At 33.7% G+C, this 23,892-nt stretch overlaps 1 protein-coding gene across 5 annotated transcripts in view; it reads left to right on the forward strand.

Annotated features, from left to right (window-relative positions):
- Positions 1–23,892, forward strand: part of KIF16B (kinesin family member 16B) — a 340,481-nt gene that overhangs the window by 279,100 nt on the left and 37,489 nt on the right. For all 5 annotated transcript variants that reach the window (XM_031951076.1, XM_031951079.1, XM_031951077.1 and 2 more), the window contains one exon: positions 19,934–20,017. In XM_031951076.1, the coding sequence (XP_031806936.1) occupies positions 19,934–20,017 (84 nt within the window). The remainder of the gene's footprint in view (positions 1–19,933; positions 20,018–23,892) is intronic.

A 23,892-nucleotide genomic window follows, 5' to 3' on the forward strand; every position in this document is an offset into this window, starting at 1 on the left:
CTTCCTAACTTTATGAATTGTTATGTTTGGAAAAAAGTAATCATGAGGTTACTGACTTTCTGATAATTAGCTATTTCAAAACTTAGCTAGTTCTCATATAGTATACCAACAGCTCATCCCTAGACTTATATTCAAAACCTTTCCAACTTGATAGAACCTTTCAGTGTTGGCATTCTACTAACAAAGTTTTCAAAAATATAGGGTCACCTCTATATTTGGAATGAAGCATTCCATAGGACTTTAGTGGAATTGAAAAAGTTAACATATTGAATATAGTGTTATATTTTTAAGAGGCAATGACTCCAAATATGACTGCATCAAAGTCAGGCTGTTAAATTGAGTTATTTTATGTAGTTTGCCCTTCCAGTGGCAAAGTATTATTAACTATAAAGCCCAAAAATATTATATACATGTGGGATATGTACAGAGCCTTATTCTTAGAAATAAACCTTGAAACTCATTCTTTTCTTCTTTGCAAGATGCTATTCTGGTATTTTAATAGATGTAGGCATCACTTTCAGAAGAAATACACTAAATATGACCAAAGAAAAGTAGGATGACAGTTCCAAAAGAAAATAGAGAATATTTTCTCTAAATGTATACATTTTATGACTTTATCATATATAAATAAATTTAAAGTAGATACATAATTCAATGGATTTTGAGTGGTAATGCTTGTAAATAAAATGATAGTAGTTTATTAAATTCAATTAGGACAAGTTGGTAAAAGAGTGTATATAATATGATAAAGCCTCATGGAACTGGAGATTTTAGAACTAAAAGATAACTTAGAGATCATCAATTCTAAAATCATCATTTCACAAATTAAGAAACTGAAACCCAGAGTCACAAGCAGATAATAAATAGGAGAATACACGTTTGAACCCTACGCCCTTTAATGCTAAATCCACTGCTCTGGCTATATAATATAACCTTGTTGCTAAGTTAAATTTTATTAATAAAGAATTGTGACTGATATCTGTTAGGCTAAAATTTACCTTTCCAAGATTTGAGAAAATCAGAAGAAAAAAGATTGAGAGAGAAAAAGTCATAAAGACTACTCCTCTGTGAGAAAACAGAAAAGTCAAATGTCTTGTTTCAGAGTCAAACAGCTAAAATAAGTCAGTTTGCTAATAGTGCAAAATACAATAAATACTTAAGAGTGAAGGAGATATCTTCCCAGACTGCCACTCAAAATAAATAAATAAATGGTGGTACTACTCCCATCTAAATTGTTGTTATCTTCCTTGATGAAGATGTAAGAATCCTTATTGACTGAGTGACTGACAAAAGCAACTCTCATCTCCTGTTTTCACTATTTGATCTTCTATTTCTTCACCTTTATCTACTAGCTTACTTACCATATCAGAGATGTTATGAAAATAAAATCACTGTTTGGAAACACTGTATTTTGGAGGGTGGGGTATGATTACATATAAATCCAGTATACTCCCCATCCATTAAGAAATTTTTCCTACCAAACACACACACACACACACACACACACACACACACACACACACAACACTCCAGAAAGGTTTGAAGGCCTAGTTTACTATAGTGCTCAAATATAATTACTCAAATAAAATTACTTTGAATGATAGAAATTAAGAACTGGGAAGGCATATTAAGATAAAGCCTTAGTCCATGTCATTAAGTTGGAAGAAGACTTAAGGAGAAGAAGCCACACACAAACTTGATTTTCCCACAGTTATTTTTTTAATATTTTATTTTTACATCACAATCATGTTAATTTCGCCTCACTCCTGATCAAACCCTCCTCATTTCAAAGACAAGCATTAAATAAATCCAACCAGTGTAAATGCCTACAATATAGTGACCCACAGCTGATGATATATACAATATTTATCCTATTGTTCTCCCACTTCTCTTCTGTAAGAGAAGAATAGGTAGATTTCATTATGTGATCTCTGGAACATACACTTTTTTTTATTCCTCGAAGTTTTGCTGCTTTTTTGCTTATCTTTTATATTGTTAAAGTCATTATATACATAGGATAGGTTATAAGGGCTTTATAAACCAAACAGAGGATTTATATTTGATCCTGGAGGCCTTGGGATTTACTGGAGTTTATTGAGAAGGTGGAAGGTGACATGGTCAAGCACACATTTAAAATCACAGGTTGGATCTATAGGGTAAAGGTTAAAGAGGAGTTAGAGATGACAGCAATGTTTCCTATGATTAAGAGAATCATGCTGCTCTCTATAAGAATAAGAAAATTGGGAATAGAGGGGATAATTTTGGGGAAGGCTAATGAGTATTGTTTTTAAACATATTGAGTTGGAGATACTAGAGGAGTTCTAGTTACAAGCTATCCAAGAAACAGGTGGCAGTTTGAGTTTGGAGGTAAGAAGAGTGCTTAGGACTGACTATATAGAATCTGCAAACCATTTGTATGAAAAGTTTTGTATAACTGAATCCATGGGAGCTGATAAAGTATCCATGTTCATCGATCCATGAAATTTGGATGATTTTGATGATAAGAGAACCTAGATAGAGTAGCAGCAAGGGAGACTAGAAGGAGTGTCACAGAAAGAGAAAGAGAGTCATGAGCAGTGTCTCAAAAACCTAAAGAGTATCCAGAGAAATGGGTGATCAACATTATCAAAGGGGCAGAAAACTCAAGAAAGATATTAATTGGGAAAATACTTTCAGATTTGGCAATTAAAAGATCATTGATGACTTTTGAGAGAACAATTTCATTTATATGATGATGTCAGCAGCCAGAGTGCAGAGGTTTTATAATTAGAGAAAAAAATGGAGACAATTTAGTCAAAAATGAGAAATGGCAGAAATGGCAGGATTAAAAAAAAGAGGATTCTCAAGGCTTAGGAGACATAGGTGTTTTGTAGGCCCAGGAAAGGAGCCAGTAAATTGAGAAATATTAAAGATTAGAGATAGTAGGGAAGCATAAAAAGCAGTCTTTTGGAGAAGGGGGATAGAGTTAGAATCAGATATGTATTACAGAACAGTTTGCTCTTGGCAAGGAGAAGTACCACTTCTTCATAAGAGAATGAGGTGAAGGAAAAGTTGATGGGGACAGACATCCAAGTGATGTGAGATTAGGGGGAGGAAAGAAAGAGCTTTGATCTAGTGGTTTCAATTTTTTCAGTCATTATGAAGTGAGATCCTCAGCTGAGAAGGTGGGAAAAGATGGTGTCAGGAGTACCTTGAGGAGAGAAGGAAAGAATTGGAATATATATTATGATTGGAAGAGCAAGTCCGTCAGAGAGATATAAAAGAATTGCCTTGCCTTAGTAATAGATTTATAGTAGACTCAGTAATCACAGTTTCATGCTGCCTGAGTGAATATGAAGTAGGACCTCTGAGAGTTGTTTTAATTTTCATTTCTTTATTTGTAATTTGGAACATTTTTTCATATTGTTATTTTTTCTTAGAAAGCTGTTCACTTCCTTTGACTGTTTGTCTATTGGGTGATTTTTCCAATATGTGAATCTAATATCACTCTTGTGGCTCAGTGAGTTCCACTAGCTCAAAGTGAGGTTAGTGCTCAAAGATAACTTCCTCTATTTGACATTAAAATTTCTTTATGACCTAGCCCCTTCCCATCTCACTAATATTCTTATACTTTTTTCTCTCCATGTATATATTCTGTGATTCAACAACTATGGCCTACCGACTGTTCTTCAGAAGCTACTGTCCATTTCCTTGTTTCCATGCTGCCTTCATGCTCTGTATGTTCAGCTTCCTAAGACAGTGGTTGGTTGACATGTTACAAACAGTGGGAGGCAGAACTTATAACAGTACCTTTCAGTTCTTTTGTAGTGGACTATATCTAGTTGATGCTGATTTGAATGAATTTTTAAAATCGCATTTCTGACATTATCTAGCTGCTGGAGCCTCAGTTTCCTCATCTAAAAAATTGGATTAAGATACAGAGGTATTGTAAGAAAATGCTAAAACTTTATAGAAATTACACTATTTTTATATAATTATAAGGCAGTTTCCAATTCACAGATCTCTTTATAGAACACTATGCCAAACTGCCAAACTGGCTTAGAAGTTCATGTCATGGACCTCTGTCAATCTGGTGAAGCTTATGGACTGGTAGATTTTTTCTGGTAGATTTTCAAGTGGATAAAAGACCTAAGATTAAAAAAGGAAATCATTTTTATTAAACCAAAACTATCAGAACATTGAAACAAATTCAGGAACCCTCTATAAAATCTCCATTGTCTGAACTCCAAAAGATTTCAAAGATCCATTTAATTTATTAAAGTTTAATAATTAGGGAAAACCAACTATGGAGTTCTTCAGTTAAGAAATTTAGTACCAATATTTCAGAATCTGATTCTTTTTGTACAGCAAAATAACGTTTTGGTCATGTATACTTATTGTGTATCTAATTTATATTTTAATATATTTAACATCTACTGGTCATCCTGCCATCTAGGGGAGGGGGTAGGGGGGTAAGAGGTGAAAAATTGGAACAAGAGGTTTGGCAATTGTTAATGCTGTAAAATTACCCATGCATATATCCTGTAAATAAAAGGCTATTAAATAAAAAATTTAAAAAAATAAAATTAAAAAAAAAGAATTTTAAATGTGATAATGGATGATTTTCACAAATAAAAGACACTCAGATTTAATACTAAAAAAAAAAAAAAAAAAAGAAATTTAGTACCATCAATTTCATAACATTTATTCTTTAGGACCAGAAGGGTTCCTAAGAAATTAAACAATTGTTTCTCCATATTTTCCTACCTGTTAAGTAGCTCAGTGATGTCAAATACCAGATTAAAATGTAATTGGATATTATTTAACAAACTAAATAGGAACAATAGGTCATAGTATGTATGGTTTTCTAAATCAGTATACTGTCCTTAGGGATCTCTATGTATTATTCTAATTAAGTTTTAACACCTCTTCACTAGGAGAAAGTTACTTATACCACCACACTAACTAACATGAAATAATGAACCAATCAGTATTGGATAGATAGTTATCAAAGAAATGGATTTCTGAGAATTTCTATGGAAAATACCTTATTCATGGGCCTGATTCTGCAAATACAAATGGTATTTCTATTTTAAAGTAGTTGATTTGGGGGCAGCTAGATGACCTGGATAGAACACCGGCCCTGAAGTCAGAAGGACCTGAGTTCAAATTTGGCTTCAGACACTTAACACTTCCTACCTGTGTGACCCTGGGCAAGTCACTTAATCCCAACTGCCTCAGCCAAAAAAAAAAAAAAAAAAAAAAAAAGTTAATTTTTAGATGTGCTTTTATATATAATCTAGAAGAGTCAGTCAGTAGGTTCATTCCCATGGACAAGTTCCTAAAGAAAAGTATCCCTCTGCCCTCACTCTGTAAGCACTTCTTGAGGATAGATTACTTCTACAGTGTTGACCCACTGTCATCATTCGGATTGAGAGTTCACTATGTAATCCAGTTCAATCTCTTGTTCCTGATAAAAAGTCCAAATTTTTATTTTGATTTGTTTTTAAATCTTTGTTAATGTGCTTTCATGTCATGCAAAATAATGACTCCTGGTGGGTTTCATTCTCAATGCACTATTATCTTCCAATGAAATTGTGAACAAAGTTAAGGCCCAAATTTCACAGTTTTCACCCTGTAAAATGATAATTCCATTGCTTGTTTACAAAAAAGCTGTGAGAACACCAGATGAAATGTGTTGAGTATTACTCCGCATCTGCTAAATATCATATCCTTTGAGAATTCATCATGCAAGTAATTTTCCCAGTGGTCTTTTTCTGTATGAAAACTTTATGTCTGTGATTCTCTTGAGAACAGCAGAGGCTTCTTAGTACTTTTTAATTTTAATCAATATTAGCCGAGTTGTGTGTTCAAAGAGAGAACCAATTTCCCTACTCTCCTTTATAAAATGGAACTTCCAATTGTAGTTTATATATTAAAATATCTACCTTTTTTGAATAATTACTACAATCTTAAAGTGCCCTTAGTTAATAAAACTAAAAGAACAAACTCTTCTTTAAAAAAATTACATTTTATCATTCTGTATTAAAAAAGACAAACTTGTTGTCCCCTGTCCTTTTAAAATTTGACTAGATGTCTGTTTTTGTTTTGTTTTTTATAAAATAACACAGCATTGCAGCAGGCTGAGGTGTAAGTAGGTCATCACAATGCTGACAGCTTTGTAGGTTCAGAAGTGTTCATTCTTTTTTTCAAACCTTTGTTCTACATTTATGGTAAGGCTAGAGTACTTTCCTCAATGTGAATACAGCCAGCTTACTTCTAATAAGAGGCATTTATTAATTGTCCATTAGGGTCAAGGCACAGGGTTAGAACAAACTGCATAATCTCTCAATTAAAAAGAATTGCTAACTTTGGGAGTTAATTATTGGAAGTGAGTAATAAAGATTGTAAAATATAAATCTTCTCCCCCTACCCCCTTTTTCTTCTTATTTTTTAAAGAATAGGCTTTTATTGGGTAGAGAGTAAGGTGGTTTATGATCTCCCAATTTGCAGAATTGTGAAAATGGATCACTTCAATAAAATAGAATTCTACAGCTATAAGTGCTACATGAATCCTAACAATACATTATTATTAAGGATGTTCTGGGCCATGTTTACTTGGCCGGAATAGGGAGCAAAGCTATTAAAGTCACAGAAAATATATCAAGTCAGGGAAGTTCCTAAATGTCAAAAGGGGATATGTTCTTGAGTTGGAAAGAGTTAATCAAAAGATAGTAATGTAAAAGCTGGTATTTGTTTGCTTGATACAAATTAAAATTTGAAATGAAATCTTATTTTATAAACTACCAAACACATTAGTTACTTAATACTATTAACAGGAGTGAGAGTTGAACAAGAGATTATTTAGTTTGTTTGACTTTCAGTTTGTTTCATTTATAGAGATAGAATCATTTCTCACTTTTTTGCATTTGTCACATAATTTCTCCCAAAGCAGTACAAAATAAATGGTTATCACCCTTGCAGTAGCTGTAGAGAAAAACTCACCATCTGTCTTTTAAGTACATTCTAAATAGTTTTACAAATAACATTCTAATTTTAATATAAAAAGTACAAATCTACCCAGTATACAACATAAATCTATCAGCCATAACTACTGAGAACATTCAGTGAATAAGCTGTGTGCTGCTTCTCCCCTTGATTTATATACTTTTATTTTATTTTGTTTTTAAGTAGCCATGTGATCAAACTTAAACTATTGTCAGAATACTGAGGAATAAACAGGTTTCCTTAAAGTCTTATTGACTGGCAGTCAGGGCCTGCAGTTAGAATAAATATGTAGGGATTCTGTTCTCTCTATGGACTTACCTTTTCACCTTAACCATCAAGTATCCTTAAGTTCCATTTTGTTGTTGTTGTTGTTGTTCATGAGATGAAATAGTTGCTGATTTTCAGCTTTATAGGGAGAAATGCAACTAGGGTCTCTATATTCAGTTGAAACGGTTATTATATAATTCATATGAGAGTCAACTGAGATCAGTAAAATATTCAGCCCAATCTTCTCTCTCTGTCTATAATGTCGAGGGGAATTTTGTGAGATAGCATAGTTTCCCTCTAAAATAACCTCAAAAAATTAAGGATGTACCCATAATATCTCTTGCTAGTTCTCTAGTATAATCCTATGATTTCTAAATTTGGTTATAAATCCTTCTATAATCTATAAATCCATTTAACATGCCTCTCAATTTTTCAACATTAAATGATTCAGGTAATATATTTTTTCCCCCACTATCTTGTTTTTTGATTGGCAGCTGATTGGTGTAGTAGATAGAGCACCTTGAAGTCAGGAGGACTTGAGTTCAAATTTGGCCTTGGATATTTAACACTTCCTGTCTGTGTGACCCTGGGCAAGTTACTTAACCCCAGTTGTCTCAGCAAAAAAAAAAAAAGCATTCCTCTGTCTATAGAAGGAGTACTTACATCAATGGGATCACAGGTCTAACAGAATATTAGAATATTATGAATTTTAGTGAACCATATAAAATATGACATTACTTTTAATTATGCTAATTAATCATAATAACAATAATAATAATGCAAGGAACAGCTCTTTAACCAGTATGTACCACCTATTCCAGCATTTCCCTGCCATGATGGAGACACATTGACAGATACAGGTTGCCAGACTATCGGCCATATTTCTATTCTGAACATCAGTTAATCTTTAAAACTATTAATCAGAATTTATTTTTGAAGTCATATAGCTTAGAATAGAATCACCTCAATATCAAAAAGATGATTATTAACCCTTTCTGTTCTATGAGAACTGAATGTATTCCATTTATGAAAGGACAAATTGGAAAGACAAAAGGTAGGATATAAAATTAACTTAAGATTGTAAAATTTCACCTCTCTTCAAGTTTTCCTCAACAACTAACAATGGAATTTTACAACCATGTGTAAATTGATAGACTTTTAAAGCTAGAAGACAAATCTGTAAGATGTTATATTCATTGATTGTATTTATATCCCTAGCATCTAGCATAGCCCCAGGTATATAGTAGGTCCTTCATAAATACATATTGATTTATTGATCCTTTGCTCTTATGACTGTGCCTTATATGTAGTAGGTAATTAATATATGTCTCTTCAAAATTCATTCACCTAATACAAATCTTTTTTTGTGTTCTGGACACCTTTAGCATTCTGGTGAAGCCTATGGATCGATTCTTTATCAAAATATTTTTAAAAGCACAAAATACAGAAGACTGTAAATGAAACATAGTTACCAAAAAAAATGTTTTAAGGACATGAATTTCATTTTAAGAATCCCTGCTCTTTTCCAACCTCATACAAGCCTTATGAGGATGAATGACTTGCCCAGAATAATTCAGCTAGTTAGTGGCACATCCAGAATTCAAACTCAGGTCACCTGTTTTCCCATTCTGTAATTTATTTCCCCCAGTATCATCTGTACTTTCTTTCCATGACTCTGTAATCTTTAGAACACTCAGTTTTCCTGATTGCTCTAGTAGAACTTTTTAGAAGTCATTCTGATAAAGGTAATGATATGGGATTTTCCGTCAAGAGGAATAGTTAGAGTAAAAAGAAAAAAGAAAGAGAAAAATTAACTACCATTATTCTTAAATTTTCATCTTACCCTTAATGCAAAATTCTGGTTTATAGAATTAATATATTTCCCAATTTTTCAAGTATTGCAGTATGCATAATGTCTCATCCTTAAACATATGTATACTGCAAAATGATCCAGATTGAAGGTCATTCAAAGATGATTTCAGAGAGAAGAGGTTGTAATTTTCATCCCCACTGTACCTTGTTCAGAGCAAATGAAGCTCCAGTTAAGAGTTATGAATTTAGGAAAATCTCATACTTGAGATCCTAAATAGAAAAGACAATGTACTTGACCTCTGTGAAAAGCATTGATATTCTCTTGGCCATGTTTGCCAACTGTATCAACCAGATCCTACAACATTACCTTTACCCTTTCTAGATAAAGTCAGACCTCAAATTACCTTATTAAATGCAGAAAGCTCAACCATTCTTCCATTAATAATCAGTCTAGTTTGTTCTGAAGAATTGTTGTTTTATGCCTATAACAAATCAAACTTAGAGGAGCATTGCTTATTTGTTCACAAATATATTTCTTAGTGACAGCTGTTCTTATAGGGCCCTAGGATCTGCCATTAATTTTGAGTAGCCAGAAATGCATCCATCTAGTCAGCCATAAGAATTATGGTGGTTCTTTGATGAGTTTTCATTATTAGCATTTCTCAAAAGCTGGACTGGCTGAAATTTACAGCATCAGACAAACTCATAAGGCAAGGATGTTTCATAAACTGCCAGATGTCATTTAGGTGAGTTAATGTATAGAAGACAAGTAATATCTGGCTTGACTGACTGCATTGCTACAAAGAATTTTACCTCCCTCGTTGTTTAAACTAGTATAGTCAAATAATTGTGAGATATATAAGTAAAGAATATTCAATTCAGTTGCATGAAGAATGACAAATATATCTTTTATTAGGTATCACAAAAGCAGCCAAATGTTTGTCTTAAGTTGTAAAGATTCCATGATTTTATTAGTTGTCCTCAGTTTTCTTTAAGTGATTTAAAATCAAGTTTAAGCTGTTTAATTTTTATGGAATCATAAAAAATAGGCATGAATTTTTATTACTCATTTTAATTTCTTTTCTATATTTCAGTGCTTCCATTATTTATAGATGAAGAAGTAATGATACCATTTATCAAATATTTTGTTATCTGTCTCTTCTGACACCACCTGTATTTAACTACTATATCTCTCTGGTCTCTAAAAGTGGATTGAGATAAAAGAGAAATTCTTCTAATGAAAACAAACATCACATTGAATTTGTCTTTTTAGCAGCAATAGATGAACTGAATGATGGAATACATATTGAAACAAGGACCTACATTCTTCTATATAATAGAGTAGATTTTAAGATGGGAATATTAAAACAAACAAACAAAAACATTGAGACAAATTTAAAAATATAATTAAGAAATTAGGATAAACCTCTTATCACAGTATAACTTATAGGGGCTTAATTAATGTTTATTATATGGTTTTTTGTTGAAGTAAAGAGACAGGAAAATCTTATGCTGGCCTAACTACACCTAGAAAAATTGGTAGTTGTTTTTGGTGGTAGATATATGTGAGAAAGACAGAAATGTGGACCTTCAGAGTGAAGAGTTTTGGCTTATTCTACATAGCTTTTATTCTTGTTCTAATTTCATTTTTATGGCAATCCAAGGATCTTGAAAGTAAGAATCCCCAACAGACTTTGGATCACAATGTAGCATCTTCACTTTTTTTGTTGTTGCTTGCATTTTGGGGTTTTTTTTCCTTATTTTTTTTTCCTTTTTGATCTGATTTTTCTTGTGTAGCATATTTGTGGAAATATGTATAGAAGAATTGTACATATTTAACATATTAGATTACATGCCAATATAGCATCACGTAGGGGAGGGAAGGGAAGGGAAAAATATGGAACATAAAGTTTTGCAAGGGTGAATACTGAAAATTATCCATGCACATGTTTTGAAAATAAAAAGATTTAATTAAAAAAATTTCCGTATTAGTCATGTAAAACAAAACAAATTGATCCATTGCTATACCAAAAAAAGTAAATAAATGAAAATAAAAACCAAAAAAAAAGGAAAGAAATTAAGATCCTCCTTGAATCCCTAGCCTCTAGACAGCTCTTTTCCAAATTGTTTTTGTTTGCTGGGTTTTGAGCAAAGTCTCAGAAATAGGTTTGGGGTTCCATATATAAGTACTTAACAAAGGGAAAATATTCTCTGTGGACATTGACAGGAACTAAATTAAAATTGTGAATTCTGTTCTTTTAATTTATTAAAATTTATTTCATCATTCATTTTGAGTGTTTACTAAATTAAAGAATAAATTATATTTTATATTGGATTTCTGTTAGACTAATAAAATACTTTGTTTTATTCCAGTCTTTCTTTCCTCTGTTGTATTCTGTGTAATAAAATTGCCTGATTTGTATTATACCAAGATCACCTTTAGGTTTGAATTTCCTCTTTTCCACAGCTAACATTTTCCTCACAAATAATGCCCTAATTTATTCCAGTCATATATAATCATTTACTTTTATTGTAATTGTCATTTTTCCTATAAAAATTCAAACAACCCCTGCACCATTTTCTACCATCTCAACAGGGTAAAAAATATTGCCTTTTTGTTGCAGAAGATGCAATTTGAAGTATTTTTCCCCCTTGAATACTGCTGACCCACTTCTTTCTGTTTCTTTTATTTTCTGTAACCTTTTGAAAAACAACATGAATAAATTTCTTCTGTTTATCAGTGTGATCTCAATACTGTTTCTGTGGATTTGAGTTTTGCTTCAAATGAGAGCCCCACTACTTTCTTTTAATTCCCTCTATTTCTTAATATGTGTAGTCTTAAAAAAAAAAAAAAAAAAAAAAAAACCTAATGTATCTTTTAGTTTATGGTAGTAGATTCAACATTCAACTTTTCATTCCTCTTTGAAAGATTTTGGTAGTCACTGTGTGAATTATTGATTGACAAGAGTCAGAAAGAATCTTATAGATCATGAAGATTTCATCTTTCCTCTTAAGAGATTATAAAACTGAATTATACTGAATCACATTTTACAATTGTAAGTAACCAAAGTAGTACCTAGCTCAACCACCTAAATAGATGAATAAACCAAAGCTGAGGGAAACTTACTTAGTTGTTGTTCAGTCTTCTCCAACTTTTCATTATCCCACTTACGGTTTTCTTGGCAAAGATATTAGACAGATTTGCTGTTTCCTTTTCTAGATAATCTTACAAATGAGGAAACTGAGGCAAATAGGACAGGGTCACCAATATACTAAGTAAGTGTCTGAGACCAGATTTGAACTCAGGATGAGGAGACTTCCTGACTCCACTTGTTCTCTATCCACTGTGTCACTGAACCAGGAAAATTAAATGCCATAGGATCACTCCAGTAATTTAGAGGAAGCCAGGATTGGAATCTAGCTATCATAAAGTATTATTGATGAAATTGTAGTCCAATGGTAACAAAGTCAAATCAAAACTTTCTATTTATTTATATAAACTTTTATATATACTTTTTTATACATTAAACTATATAAAGAGATGCCTGTTGGCTGTATGCTTAACATCATCTGTGGTTTATTGTATTTTTATTTTATATTATCGAATATTCCTAGTTTCATTTTATTTTGGTCTCTGTGCACTCAGGAGTGTTGCAAGATGGCTGCTGGCTGTCTTTGACGTCTTTGTGTATGCAATTGTTATTCTAGATCCTGGGTAGACTGTCGCAGTACCATTGTCCATTACCACACTATCATTTTTTGGCTAGGTTTAGAAGAAAGTGAAGATAATTTTTCTAATTATAATTATAGAATAAATGAGTGATAAATAAAAGAAATTCAAATAATACTCTTTTTAGTTATAATATTTCCCTATATCAAAGACATTATGGGTCCAGTCCTTATCCTTTGTTCTTAGGTATCAGGTACTATGTCAGGCTCTAGAAGAACAAAAACAAAAATAAGAGTCTCTCCCCTCCAGGAGTTTACATTTTCTTGGGTGGGTAGGGGGAACCTAGTACATACAAAATAAAAGTATTTCGGTTTGTTTATAAGAGGAACAGCTGCTAGAAGCTGTGGGAATCTGGAAAGGTTTCATACAAAAAGTGGTTCTTTAGTAAAGAGAATGAGTGATTCTAAGAGGCAGAGGGGAGAGAGTTCACTGAGGAACATATAGCCCAAAGATCGCAGCCCAAAGATGGCACAGACATGAGAAATAAGAATGTCATGTATGAGAAACCACAAGGTTAGCTGTACTAAAGACTGGATGAGGGAGAGGAACATCTAATATGGTTGGAAAAATAGATTGTAAAAGGCGTTAAATTACAAACAGAAGAGCCTGTACTTACACCTAGAGTCAATATGAAGCTGCTTCAGTTTGGGTTGGAGAATAATGCAATGTGGCTTTTACTTTAAGAGGGGAAAAAAAAAAAGGTAGAACACTGGCCCTTGAGTGAGGAGGAACTTAATTTCATTTCAGCCTTAGACACTTGACTCTTACTAGCTGTGTGACCTTGGGCAAGTCATTTAACCCCAGTATCCTTGCCAAAAATAATAATAATAATAATTTGAACTAGAAAGCAGAGAGTCTTAAAGAGAGACTAGTTAGGAGGTTTCCTAGTTTCCTTCAGGTATAAACTAACTCCTGTCTTCTGCAGGAAGTTTTTACTGACCTCCTTAATTCCATAATGTCTTCCCCCTTAAATTACCTCCAAAATTATGTGTATTTATCTTATTTGCACCCACTTTGCATGTTATCTTCCTCATTAGATTGTGAGTTCTATTAGAATAGGAAATACTTTTGCCTTTCTCTGTATTCCAACCTATTAATGTAATTAATATCTACTATTGACTTAGAAGTCTAGGAGTGATGGCTCAAATGAGTAAGAGAAAGGTAACTTTTCTTGCAATGGGGGGGGAGGGTGAAGGATATTAAAACTGTTTGTATATGTAATTGGGAAAAATAAAACATTAAATAAGGGAGAGAAACCTCATTTAAAGATATTGTACAGGCAGATGGAACAAGACTTGTCAATGAACTACATATGAAGAAGAAGAAAAATAGAGGTTAGGAACCTAGGTGACTATAAAGATGGTGGTACTCTCAATAGAAAAAGAAGAAAGAGTTTGGAGAATGAGAGGGGAAGATAATAGGTTCCATGTTGGACACATTGAGTTTAAGAATGTTAGCAGTCTTGAGTGTTCTGGATCTATTCTTCAGATGACTCCTAATCCTATATTTGCTAAAAAGTGAAGACCTCTAAGATTGAATCTCTTAACCAGTCCTGTGTCCTTTTTCACGAAAGACCAGCCCACCAAAATGATCAGGAATAAGTGAGGATGGTCAAGGTAGATGGCACGCATTTCCCTCCATTCCCCATCATAGTCTCCTGCCCAGAAGGCATTTAGGGAAGGGTAGCATTATCTGTCTTCTCTATATCCTAAAGGATCGGAGGTAGTTCTGTATCTGGTGCAGTGTCTAATAAATTTTGTTCCATCTACCTCCCTCTAAGAAAATTTCCTGGCCAGAAGTGAGAAAATCAATATAGAATCATTAACTATGCTGACTATAGAATTAGGCAATCTCAGAATAAAGTAAGCCTTTCTGACCTTCCAGCAGCATCTTTTCACAGTGAGGTTCTCATGGAGATTTTCTGGTTCACTTCCTTCACTTATTTGGCAGACTTCACTGCTTTATGTCTCTATTCAAAGTAGATCCACACTCAAATAAAGATATTGTTTTGTTTTGTTTTTCCTTTCCAAAACATTGGTCCAATTTAAAGAGTATGATTATTTGCTAGTAGCTATTATTCACCTAAACTTAAGGCTTTCTTAACTTTTTTTTATTTTAAAATATTATGTTTCAAAAGATGTTCTTTGGATAAAGTAGTAAGAGCAGGGAAGGAATAGGTTTGTTTTGTTTTGTTTTGTTTTGTTTTAGTGAAAAAGCTCTCTAATACCATACATTAAGTTTGAAAGAACCAATTTGTAACAAGTTATATAAAAATAGCATACTTTATTAGCTAATTGGCTTGATAGAAACTGTCTTCCCTACAGTGGGTTTTTAGAATTGTTGAAATGCTTTAGTCTGCAGAGAAGAAATGCCATGTGACAAAGTAATTAAGTAAATACACTAAACTTGTGTCTGTGGGTGCCAAGTGAAGCGAAGAACCAAGATAATTAAAGAAAGAAATTAACTTTTGCCTCCATTATCTGGTTACTTCTGATGAAAGTGTCTTAGTGCTTTTTGTTCCCTTTTTGAAATTTAGATATTGGCTTCAGCTCTCCATTTTACTTTGGATATGTGTGTAATCAGGAACTAAGTGAGATCATGGATGTTATTAGACCTACAGGTAGCCAGCATCTTGAATTTATCTGGTACATCACTTTTAAACTTTAAAATGCTACCCTTATGCATTTTATATCATTTTGTACCACCTAGGATAGCAGCCACAATGCCCCATATTTTCCGGATCATACCACTTCCTATCAGTTGTTGCCTATTGCAGTTGCCTATTGACTTCTTTTGTTTAGAGTCATCTAACTCCACCTAGAAAGTATTGCTAGTTTGGACAAATGGTTTTCTAGTTTTATGTGGTTCAGTGAAAAGAGCTGCTCTCAAATTAAGATCCCATGTCTCCAAGCAAAACTTTATAAATGACTTTTTCTTTAGTCCTAGAAGTACCCTGGCCATGTCATTCTCTCTAATCTCTGCTTACCATTTTCACATCTTCATAAGCCCACTAGGTTTTTTACTTTGGCTGCCCATTTATGAAAAAATACTCAAATTGGATATGTGATTGGGGTACTAGTTCCATATTAGATAAGTGACTGGACCAATTATTTAACTTCTGTGGGTTTAAATGAATTTTTTCCTTTATAAAATAAAGGGGTTAGGGTAGATGATTTCTAAGATTTACTCCAACTCAGACTCACATGCAAGAAAATTATATATGCTGGAGACACAGATCATAATGAGTTAAGTTTATTTGACATAGGAAAGAAAATATTATTCTTTAAGAAGAAATCAAAGATTTCTCTCTCTACATGATGCAGTTACTCCAAAATCCTTTCAATTTACTACTTGAATTTAGCAAGAAAACCAGTTTGTAAATTTCCCCTGACATAAAACACATCACTTCATCATCCACTGAAGAAAATGACAAAACAACTAAACTGTGAAAGAGTGACTGCCAACCATTCAAAACCAATCCCTGACTACATGGTGGGGGAGAGAGATTCATAGACAAGTAAATCTTGGCCCGACGAGAACCAAATGACTGGCAGAGAAGTCTCTCTCCTCATTAAAGTGCATTAGTGATGAAAGTCAGTCATACTAGCAGAGTGATGGCTCCTAAAAATTCCTTGGCTAAGATGCCAAAGGAAGAAATCCCTTGACAGAGCAAAACGTGTACATATAGGCCTGCTCATGCGGGTGCACTCATACTGTTGTGGGAATAACTTAATATAAGGGCAGGAGCCAAGTACAGAAAGAACAAAGATGAGATAATAGGAGATAATGTAGATAAAAGATTTTATAAAATCATAAAATGCATGTGTTGGAGTTGCCAGCTTATAGTTTCTAAAGGCTTCATTTCTGAAATCTCTCAGCTAATGTATCCTAATGGTTTCAAGCACCAGAGTAGGAATCATGAGGCCAGGGTTCCAGACTATCATTGACTTATTTAGAAAGTATATATGCACCAACATAATAATTTTTTAAAATTTATTTTTGGCTGAGGCAATTGGGGTTAAGGGACTTGCCCAGAGTCACACAGCCAGGGAGTGTTTAGTGTCTGAGACCACATTTTAACTCGGGTCCTCCTGACTTCAGGGCTAGTGCTCTGTACACTGTGCCACCTAGCTGCCCCATATATATGTACAAATGCAAATGGTACTTTTCCTACTCCTTGGATTCCCATTCAAAGGAAAAACTATATTCCTTTTCTACACCAGAGCCCTGAAGTAGAACCCAATAAAATGATATTTGTACAAAGCACTTAGCATGCTGCCCAAGACATAGTAGATGCTATATTAATGTTTGTTCCTTTTCCTTTTAGAACCTCTCACTTCAACTATCGAGTAGTCTTCTAACTAGTTTCCTTGCTTTGAGTCTCTTCCTCATTGCAAGGTGATTTTTCTAAAGCTTGGGTTTGACCATGTTATTCTCTCTAGTCAGTGTACTCTAGTGGTTCCCTTTTATCTCCAGGGTCAAATATAAAATCCTCTATTTGATATTTGAACTTCTTAAAAACTGTCTCCATCCTGCCTTTTCATCTTACATGTTACTTCCTTCCATGTATTCTAAATATCTTAGTCTTTCTACAATTTCTGGACCAAGATCTGCTATGTCCATGCCTTTACTAGTCTCCCCCCACCCTCACTTAGGTAGAATATTCTGAAATTCCTTGGTTTTCTTTAAGATTTAGCTCAAAGCAGCAATTACCAAAACCATTTGGTATTGGCTAAGGAATAGATTAGCTGATCAGTGGAATAGGTTAGGTTCAAGGGATAAAACAGTCAACAAATATAGCAACCTAGTCTTTGACAAACCCAAAGACCCCAGCTTTTGGGATAAGAACTTACTGTTTGATAAAAATTGCTGGGAAAATTGGAAACTAATATGGCAGAAACTAGGCATTGATCCACACTTAACACCGTACGCCAAGATAAGGTCAAAATGGGTTCATGACCTAGGCATAAAGAATGAAATTATTAATAAATTAGAGGAACATAGGATAGTTTACCTCTCAAACCTGTGGAAGGGGAAGGACTTTATGACCAAAGCAGAACTAGAGATCATTACTGATCACAAAATAGAAAATTTCGATTATACCAAACTAAAAAGTTTTTGTACAAACAAAACTAATGCAGACAAGATTAGAAGGGAAGCAATAAACTGGGAAAATATTTTTACAGTCAAAGGTTCTGATAAAGGCCTTATTTCCAAAATATATAGAGAATTAACTCTAATTTACAAAAAATCAAGCCATTCTCCAATTGAAAAATGGTCAAAGGATATGAACAGACAATTCTCAGATGAAGAAATTGAAACTATTTCTAGTCATATGAAAAGATGCCCCAAGTCATTATTATTGTGCATATTGTGCATAGAGAAATGCAAATTAAGACAACTCTTAAGATACCACCACACACCTGTCAGATTGGCTAAGATGACAGTAAAAAATAATGATGATTGTTGGAGGGGATGCGGGAAAACTGGGACATTGATGCATTGTTGGTGGAGTTGTGAATGAATCCAACCATTCTGGAGAGTAGTTTGGAACTATGCTCAAAAATCCAGCAGTGTTACTACTGGGCTTGATCCAGCAGTGTTACTACTGGGCTTATATCCCAAAGAGATTATAAAGAAGGGAAAGGGACCTGTATGTGCACAAATGTTTGTGGCAGCCCTTTTTGTAGTGGCCAGAAACTGGAAACTGAGTGGATGCCCATCAGTTGGAGAAAGGCTGAATAAATTGTGGTATATGAATATTATGGAATATTATTGTTCTGTAAGAAATGACCAACGGGATGATTTCAGAAAGGCCTGGAGAGACTTACATGAACTGATGCTGAGTGAAATGAGCAGGACTAGGAGATCATTATATATTTCAACAACAATACTATATAATGACCAGTTCTGATGGACCTTGCCATCCTCAGCAACGAGATCAACCAAATCATTTCCAATGGAGCAGTAATGAACTGAACCAGCTACGCCCAGAGAAAGAACTCTGGGAGATGACTAAAAACCATTACATTGAATTCCCAATCCCTATATTTATGCCCACATGCATTTTTTATTTCCTTCACAAGCTAATTGTACAATATTTCAGAGTCTGATTCTTTTTGTACAGCAAAATAACGGTTTGGTCATGTATACTTATTGTGTATCTAATTTATATTTTAATATATTTAACATCTACTGGTCATCCTGCCATCTGGGGGAGGGGGTGGGGGGTAAGAGGTGAAAAATTGGAACAAGAGGTTTGGCAGTTGTTAATGCTGTAAAGTTACCCATGCATATAATCTGTAAATAAAAGGCTATTAAATAAAAAAAAAAAAAAAGAAAGAAAGAAAGAAAATTGGAGGATTACAAAATATTAAAAATATCAGTGACCTTGGGAAAAAAAAAAAGATTTAGTTCAAAGCCCACCTTCTGTGAGAGGCTCCCCCTCAACTGATATTCCTTTGTCATTCAAATTACCTTTGAAGGAGACATACTATATATATAACTAATATTACCTAGGTTTCCAGAAGATGTTCTTGAGATCAATGAGTGCTTCTTGCTTTTCTTAGAATTCTCAGATCTCAACATTATTTTTTGACACATTGTAAGTATTTAATAAATAAATGCTTATTAAGTAGGCTGACTATAAACACTTGCATAGAGCAAAGTAGCATACCCAAGTCAGCATGTGGAGTTAAGAACAAGATTACATTTTTTCACATGGGAAGTACGAATAAATATCATTCAGTTGGTGACTAGAAGATCCTTGAAGTAGAATTTGAGCACATGTCCATCTTCAAAAGAGATGACTTCTTTTGTAGAATTGTCAGTATTAATAGTTAATTTGTTTCATCATTTCTTTTCTGGCCAAAGATGATTTCTAGAAACTGAATTTAGAAAGGTCCTTAGAGACAATCTAGGCCAAACTCCTTGTTTTCCAAGTAAGAAAACAAGCCTTAGAGAGGTTCTTGACCAAGATCTCATAGAAAATAATGATAAGGTTCAAGATAAATATTCAGGACTCCTGATTTTTAACCTATTAAATTATGTTGACTCCCACCTCATAATTTAAACTATAATACTTATTTCTATGGAAAATATGCAGGTGTGATGTTAATCCTTTCTTGTACATTTCAGCTTGCTATTTTAGAATTCCCTCCAAAGAAGCTCTTTGGAAATAAAGATGAGAGAGTCATTGCTGAACGTCGGAATCATTTAGAGGTAAGAGAATCAGCTGTTTCCCTCCCCTCCATTATTTTTTTTTGTTTTTTCCATTTAGGAAACATCCACTCTAAATGACCAGTAAAAATTATTCCTACCAATCAGAGAGGCTTTATTAATTCTTATCTAAAAGTGACAAGTGACTTCTTCCTTTAACACAGGAGATGGCAGCAGGAGATTACAAAGTAATAAAACTGGCCTATTTATAGGCTATGTCCTCATACCCCTTCTGGTTGAATGGAAAACTTTCCTATCTTTTAAGAAGCTACATTTAGTTAAGGAAGGGCTAGGAAACAGGTTGTGAGTCAAAGCTAAATATTCACCACAGACAGATGGTGTTCAATACAGGATGAGGTTAAGAATCTTGTTGCTAAAAACTTAGAATTAATTAGCTAAAGATTTACAGTATAGGATTATCGTAATTATGTAAGAATAGTCCAAAGTGAAAAGATAAACACCTATTTTTGTCTTAAGGAAGTTTTATTTGCCTTTTTAAATTACTTTTTTCACTCTCAAGACAGTTATAGAAATGGAATTTTGATTTAGAAAAACTATTGTCTTTTTCTGCCACACATCCAGTAAACATTATTGACTGATCCAATTTGAATTTTGTTTTCATGATGTAATTTCTCAGTTAGCTAGAGACTGATATTCATGGGACTATAATTATGTATTGGATCCTAATTTTAGCCATTTAGTTTCAAGTAGAAGAATTACTTGATTCTCTGATTTTAGATCCTTTGGTTTTGGAGATATGTATTGTGAATTTCTATATGTTGTATATACGTATGTACATGAACATACTCACATGAATGTATGGTACTGAGGGAAATAAAAAAGTTTTAGATAACTCAATGTAAGCCATTGCCATTGTCAGAGAAACAATTAAAAAAGAAACTTTTTAAATGGTTCTATATACAAGTGTCAACATTTGACATTATTTGAGAACATTAAGTATCTGGCTGTAGATCAAAAAATTCATATTTTAAAGAAGACTCAAAATTAAAATAATTAAGGCAAATCCAACGTTTTAGGATGCCTCATCTGCAAATTCTACCACTAATCATGTGCCTTGAGTTTTATTTTAATATTTCTATCTCTAATTTGGGCCTAAGTTTTATCTCCATATTAATATATGTATTTCTCTAGGAAACAGCACAAATTCCTAAGAGAATTTTTTATTGTGTTTGATACAGAGTAGAAACACCTGATTTTGACACAAACTTTTCAGTGTCTCTGAGCAAGTAACTTATCCTCTCCAGCTACCTTAACTATAAAGTGAAAAGGTTGAATTAGAAAAGAACAAAGATTCCTTCAAGAATGGAGTTCCTTCATTCAATAACTATTTATTGAATACCTTTTGAGGCATTGTTCATTGGTTACTACTGAGAGATTCAACGATGAAAAAGACAGTGGCCTTACCCTGATGAAAGCTTACATTATAGTCAGGGAAATAAGACGTGTGTGTGTGTATAATTATAATTCAAAATAAAATATGCTAAAGTTTATTAAACTATCAGTCTTGCTACGGATATGGAAATTTACTCTGTGGTGAATGGGGAATAATTGAAGTGTTTTAGTTAAGGGCATGATGTGAGCTATGGTTCAGGAAGATTATTTCCTACAGCATTAAGAGGCTTTTAAAGAAGGGAGGAACCAAGTTAAGAAAACCAGTTAAGATGTAGTCATAATATTTCTGGAAAAAAGTAATAAGGTTGGTAACAGGAAGGATGTAATGAGGGGGATGGCATCAAGAGATAGTTAATATGTATACTATTAAGACAGTGATGATAAAAAAAATTATATGATTTTTTTGTATTTGAAAGATCCTGAAGGAAGTAAGAATTCTGTGAGATAAAAGATGATGAGGGCTATATCCCAGTTGTGGTAGAACAGAAAGGGAATTGGGCTGATATGGGGAAAAAAATTAATTTGGCTATCTCATAGAGTATAGAAAGCAGTGTACTATATAATGAGACTGAAAGGGTTGGTCGAGGCCTGGTTGGGAATGGCTTAAAGATCAAACAGGAGTTTGTTTTTGTCTTAGAGGTAAGTTAGCCACTAGGAATTATTATGTTGAGACAGTAATATGGTCAGATCTGCACTTAAAGGATTGTTTTTGCAGCCATTCAGAGGAGACATGAGGTATAGAGACCAACTCAAAGGCAAGAGATGATGAATACCTGAATCTGATTGAACAAACAACCATCAGATAGCTATAAGCAATCAGGTAGCAAATGTATGAACTGTTGTGGAGGTGAAAAGCACACACACACACACACACACACACACACACACACAGAGCAAAGTTTGGCAACAGCTGGTATATGTAGAATGAGGGAGAATAAGAATTAAGGAAACCACTGAGGACTGTAAGGATGATGGTGCTTTTGAGAAAGAGGAGGAAATTTGGTAAAGAGCACACAGTTGTGAGGATGGAGGATGAAAAGTTGGTGGGGTTTTTTGTTTGTTTTGTTTTTAACATTCTGAGTTTCAGCTGTCTCTAGGACATCCATTGATGTGGAGCTTAGAGATCGGGACTGGGAATATAGATCTGATAATTACCTGCAAAAAGATAGACTTAACCTATTGAATTGCTAAGTTACTGACTGAGAAAGTATAAAAAGAGAGTAGAAGAAGGTCTGGTACAGAGTATTAGGGTATACCCACAATTAGGGGATTTGATAATGATTAAAGATCCAGGAAAGGATTCTGGCTGAGATGAAGCAGTCAGACAGAAGAGCCAAAAGCACAGAGAAGAGAAGTGGTCAGGAGAAAAAAGTGGTCAACAGTCTCAGATACTGCAAAAAGGTCAAGAAGGGTTAAGACTGAGAAAAGAATACCTCATTTGGAAGTTAAGAAATCTTTGCTAACACTGGTCAAGAAAAGAAGAAATAAATGATAGCTTTAAGGTGACAAAAAAAGATACTGATAAATGTTGGAGAGGATGTGGGAAAACTGGGGCACTAGGGGAGAGCAATATGGAACTATGTCCAAAGGGCTATCAAACTGTGCATACCCTTTGATTCAGCAGTGTTTGTACTGGGCCTATATCCAAAAAAAATCATAAAAAAGGGAAAAGGACACACATGTGCAAAAATGTTTGTAGCAGTCCTTCTTATAGTGACAAGGAACTAGAAACCGAGTGGATGCCCATCAGTTGGGGAATGGTTAAATAAGTTATGGTATATGGAATATTATGAGTCTATGAGAAATGATCAGCAGGATGATTTCAAAGAGGTCTGAAGAGACTTATATGAACTGATGCTAAGTGAAGTGAGGAGAACTAGGAGATCATGGTATATGGCAACAACAAGAGTATATGATGATCAATTCTGATTCATGTGGTTCTTTTCAACAATGAGATGATTCAGGCCAATTCCAATGGTCTTGTGAGGGAGAGAGCCTCCGCACCCAGAGAGAGGACTGTGGGAATTGAATATGGATCATAACATAGCATTTTCACTCTTTTTGTTGTTGTTTGCTTGCTTTTTTTCTTTCTCATTTTTTCCCTTTTTAATCTGATTTTTCTTTTGCAGCATGGTAAATGTGGAAATATGTTTAGAAGAATTGTTCATGTTTAACATATATTGGATTACTTGCCCTAGGGAAGGGGTGAGAGGGAGGGAAAAATTTTGAAATACAGTTTTGCAAGGGTGAATGTTGAAAACTATTTTTGCATGTTTTGAAAATAAAAGGCTATTTAAAAAAAAACTTTACAAATTAAAAAAATGAATGATAGCTTTAAGATATGATATGAATGTTGTTATTTTTTTTAAGAGTAAGAGAAACAAAATCTTATGGATGCCATTTCTCAAACCATTGGACACTCACAAAGAAGTGGAGGGAGATGTCTTCTCATGTCTCTTTGTAAT

The sequence above is a fragment of the Sarcophilus harrisii genome, chromosome 2 (genome assembly GCF_902635505.1).
Source record: "Sarcophilus harrisii chromosome 2, mSarHar1.11, whole genome shotgun sequence".
In the NCBI taxonomy this organism is placed as follows: domain Eukaryota; kingdom Metazoa; phylum Chordata; class Mammalia; order Dasyuromorphia; family Dasyuridae; genus Sarcophilus; species Sarcophilus harrisii.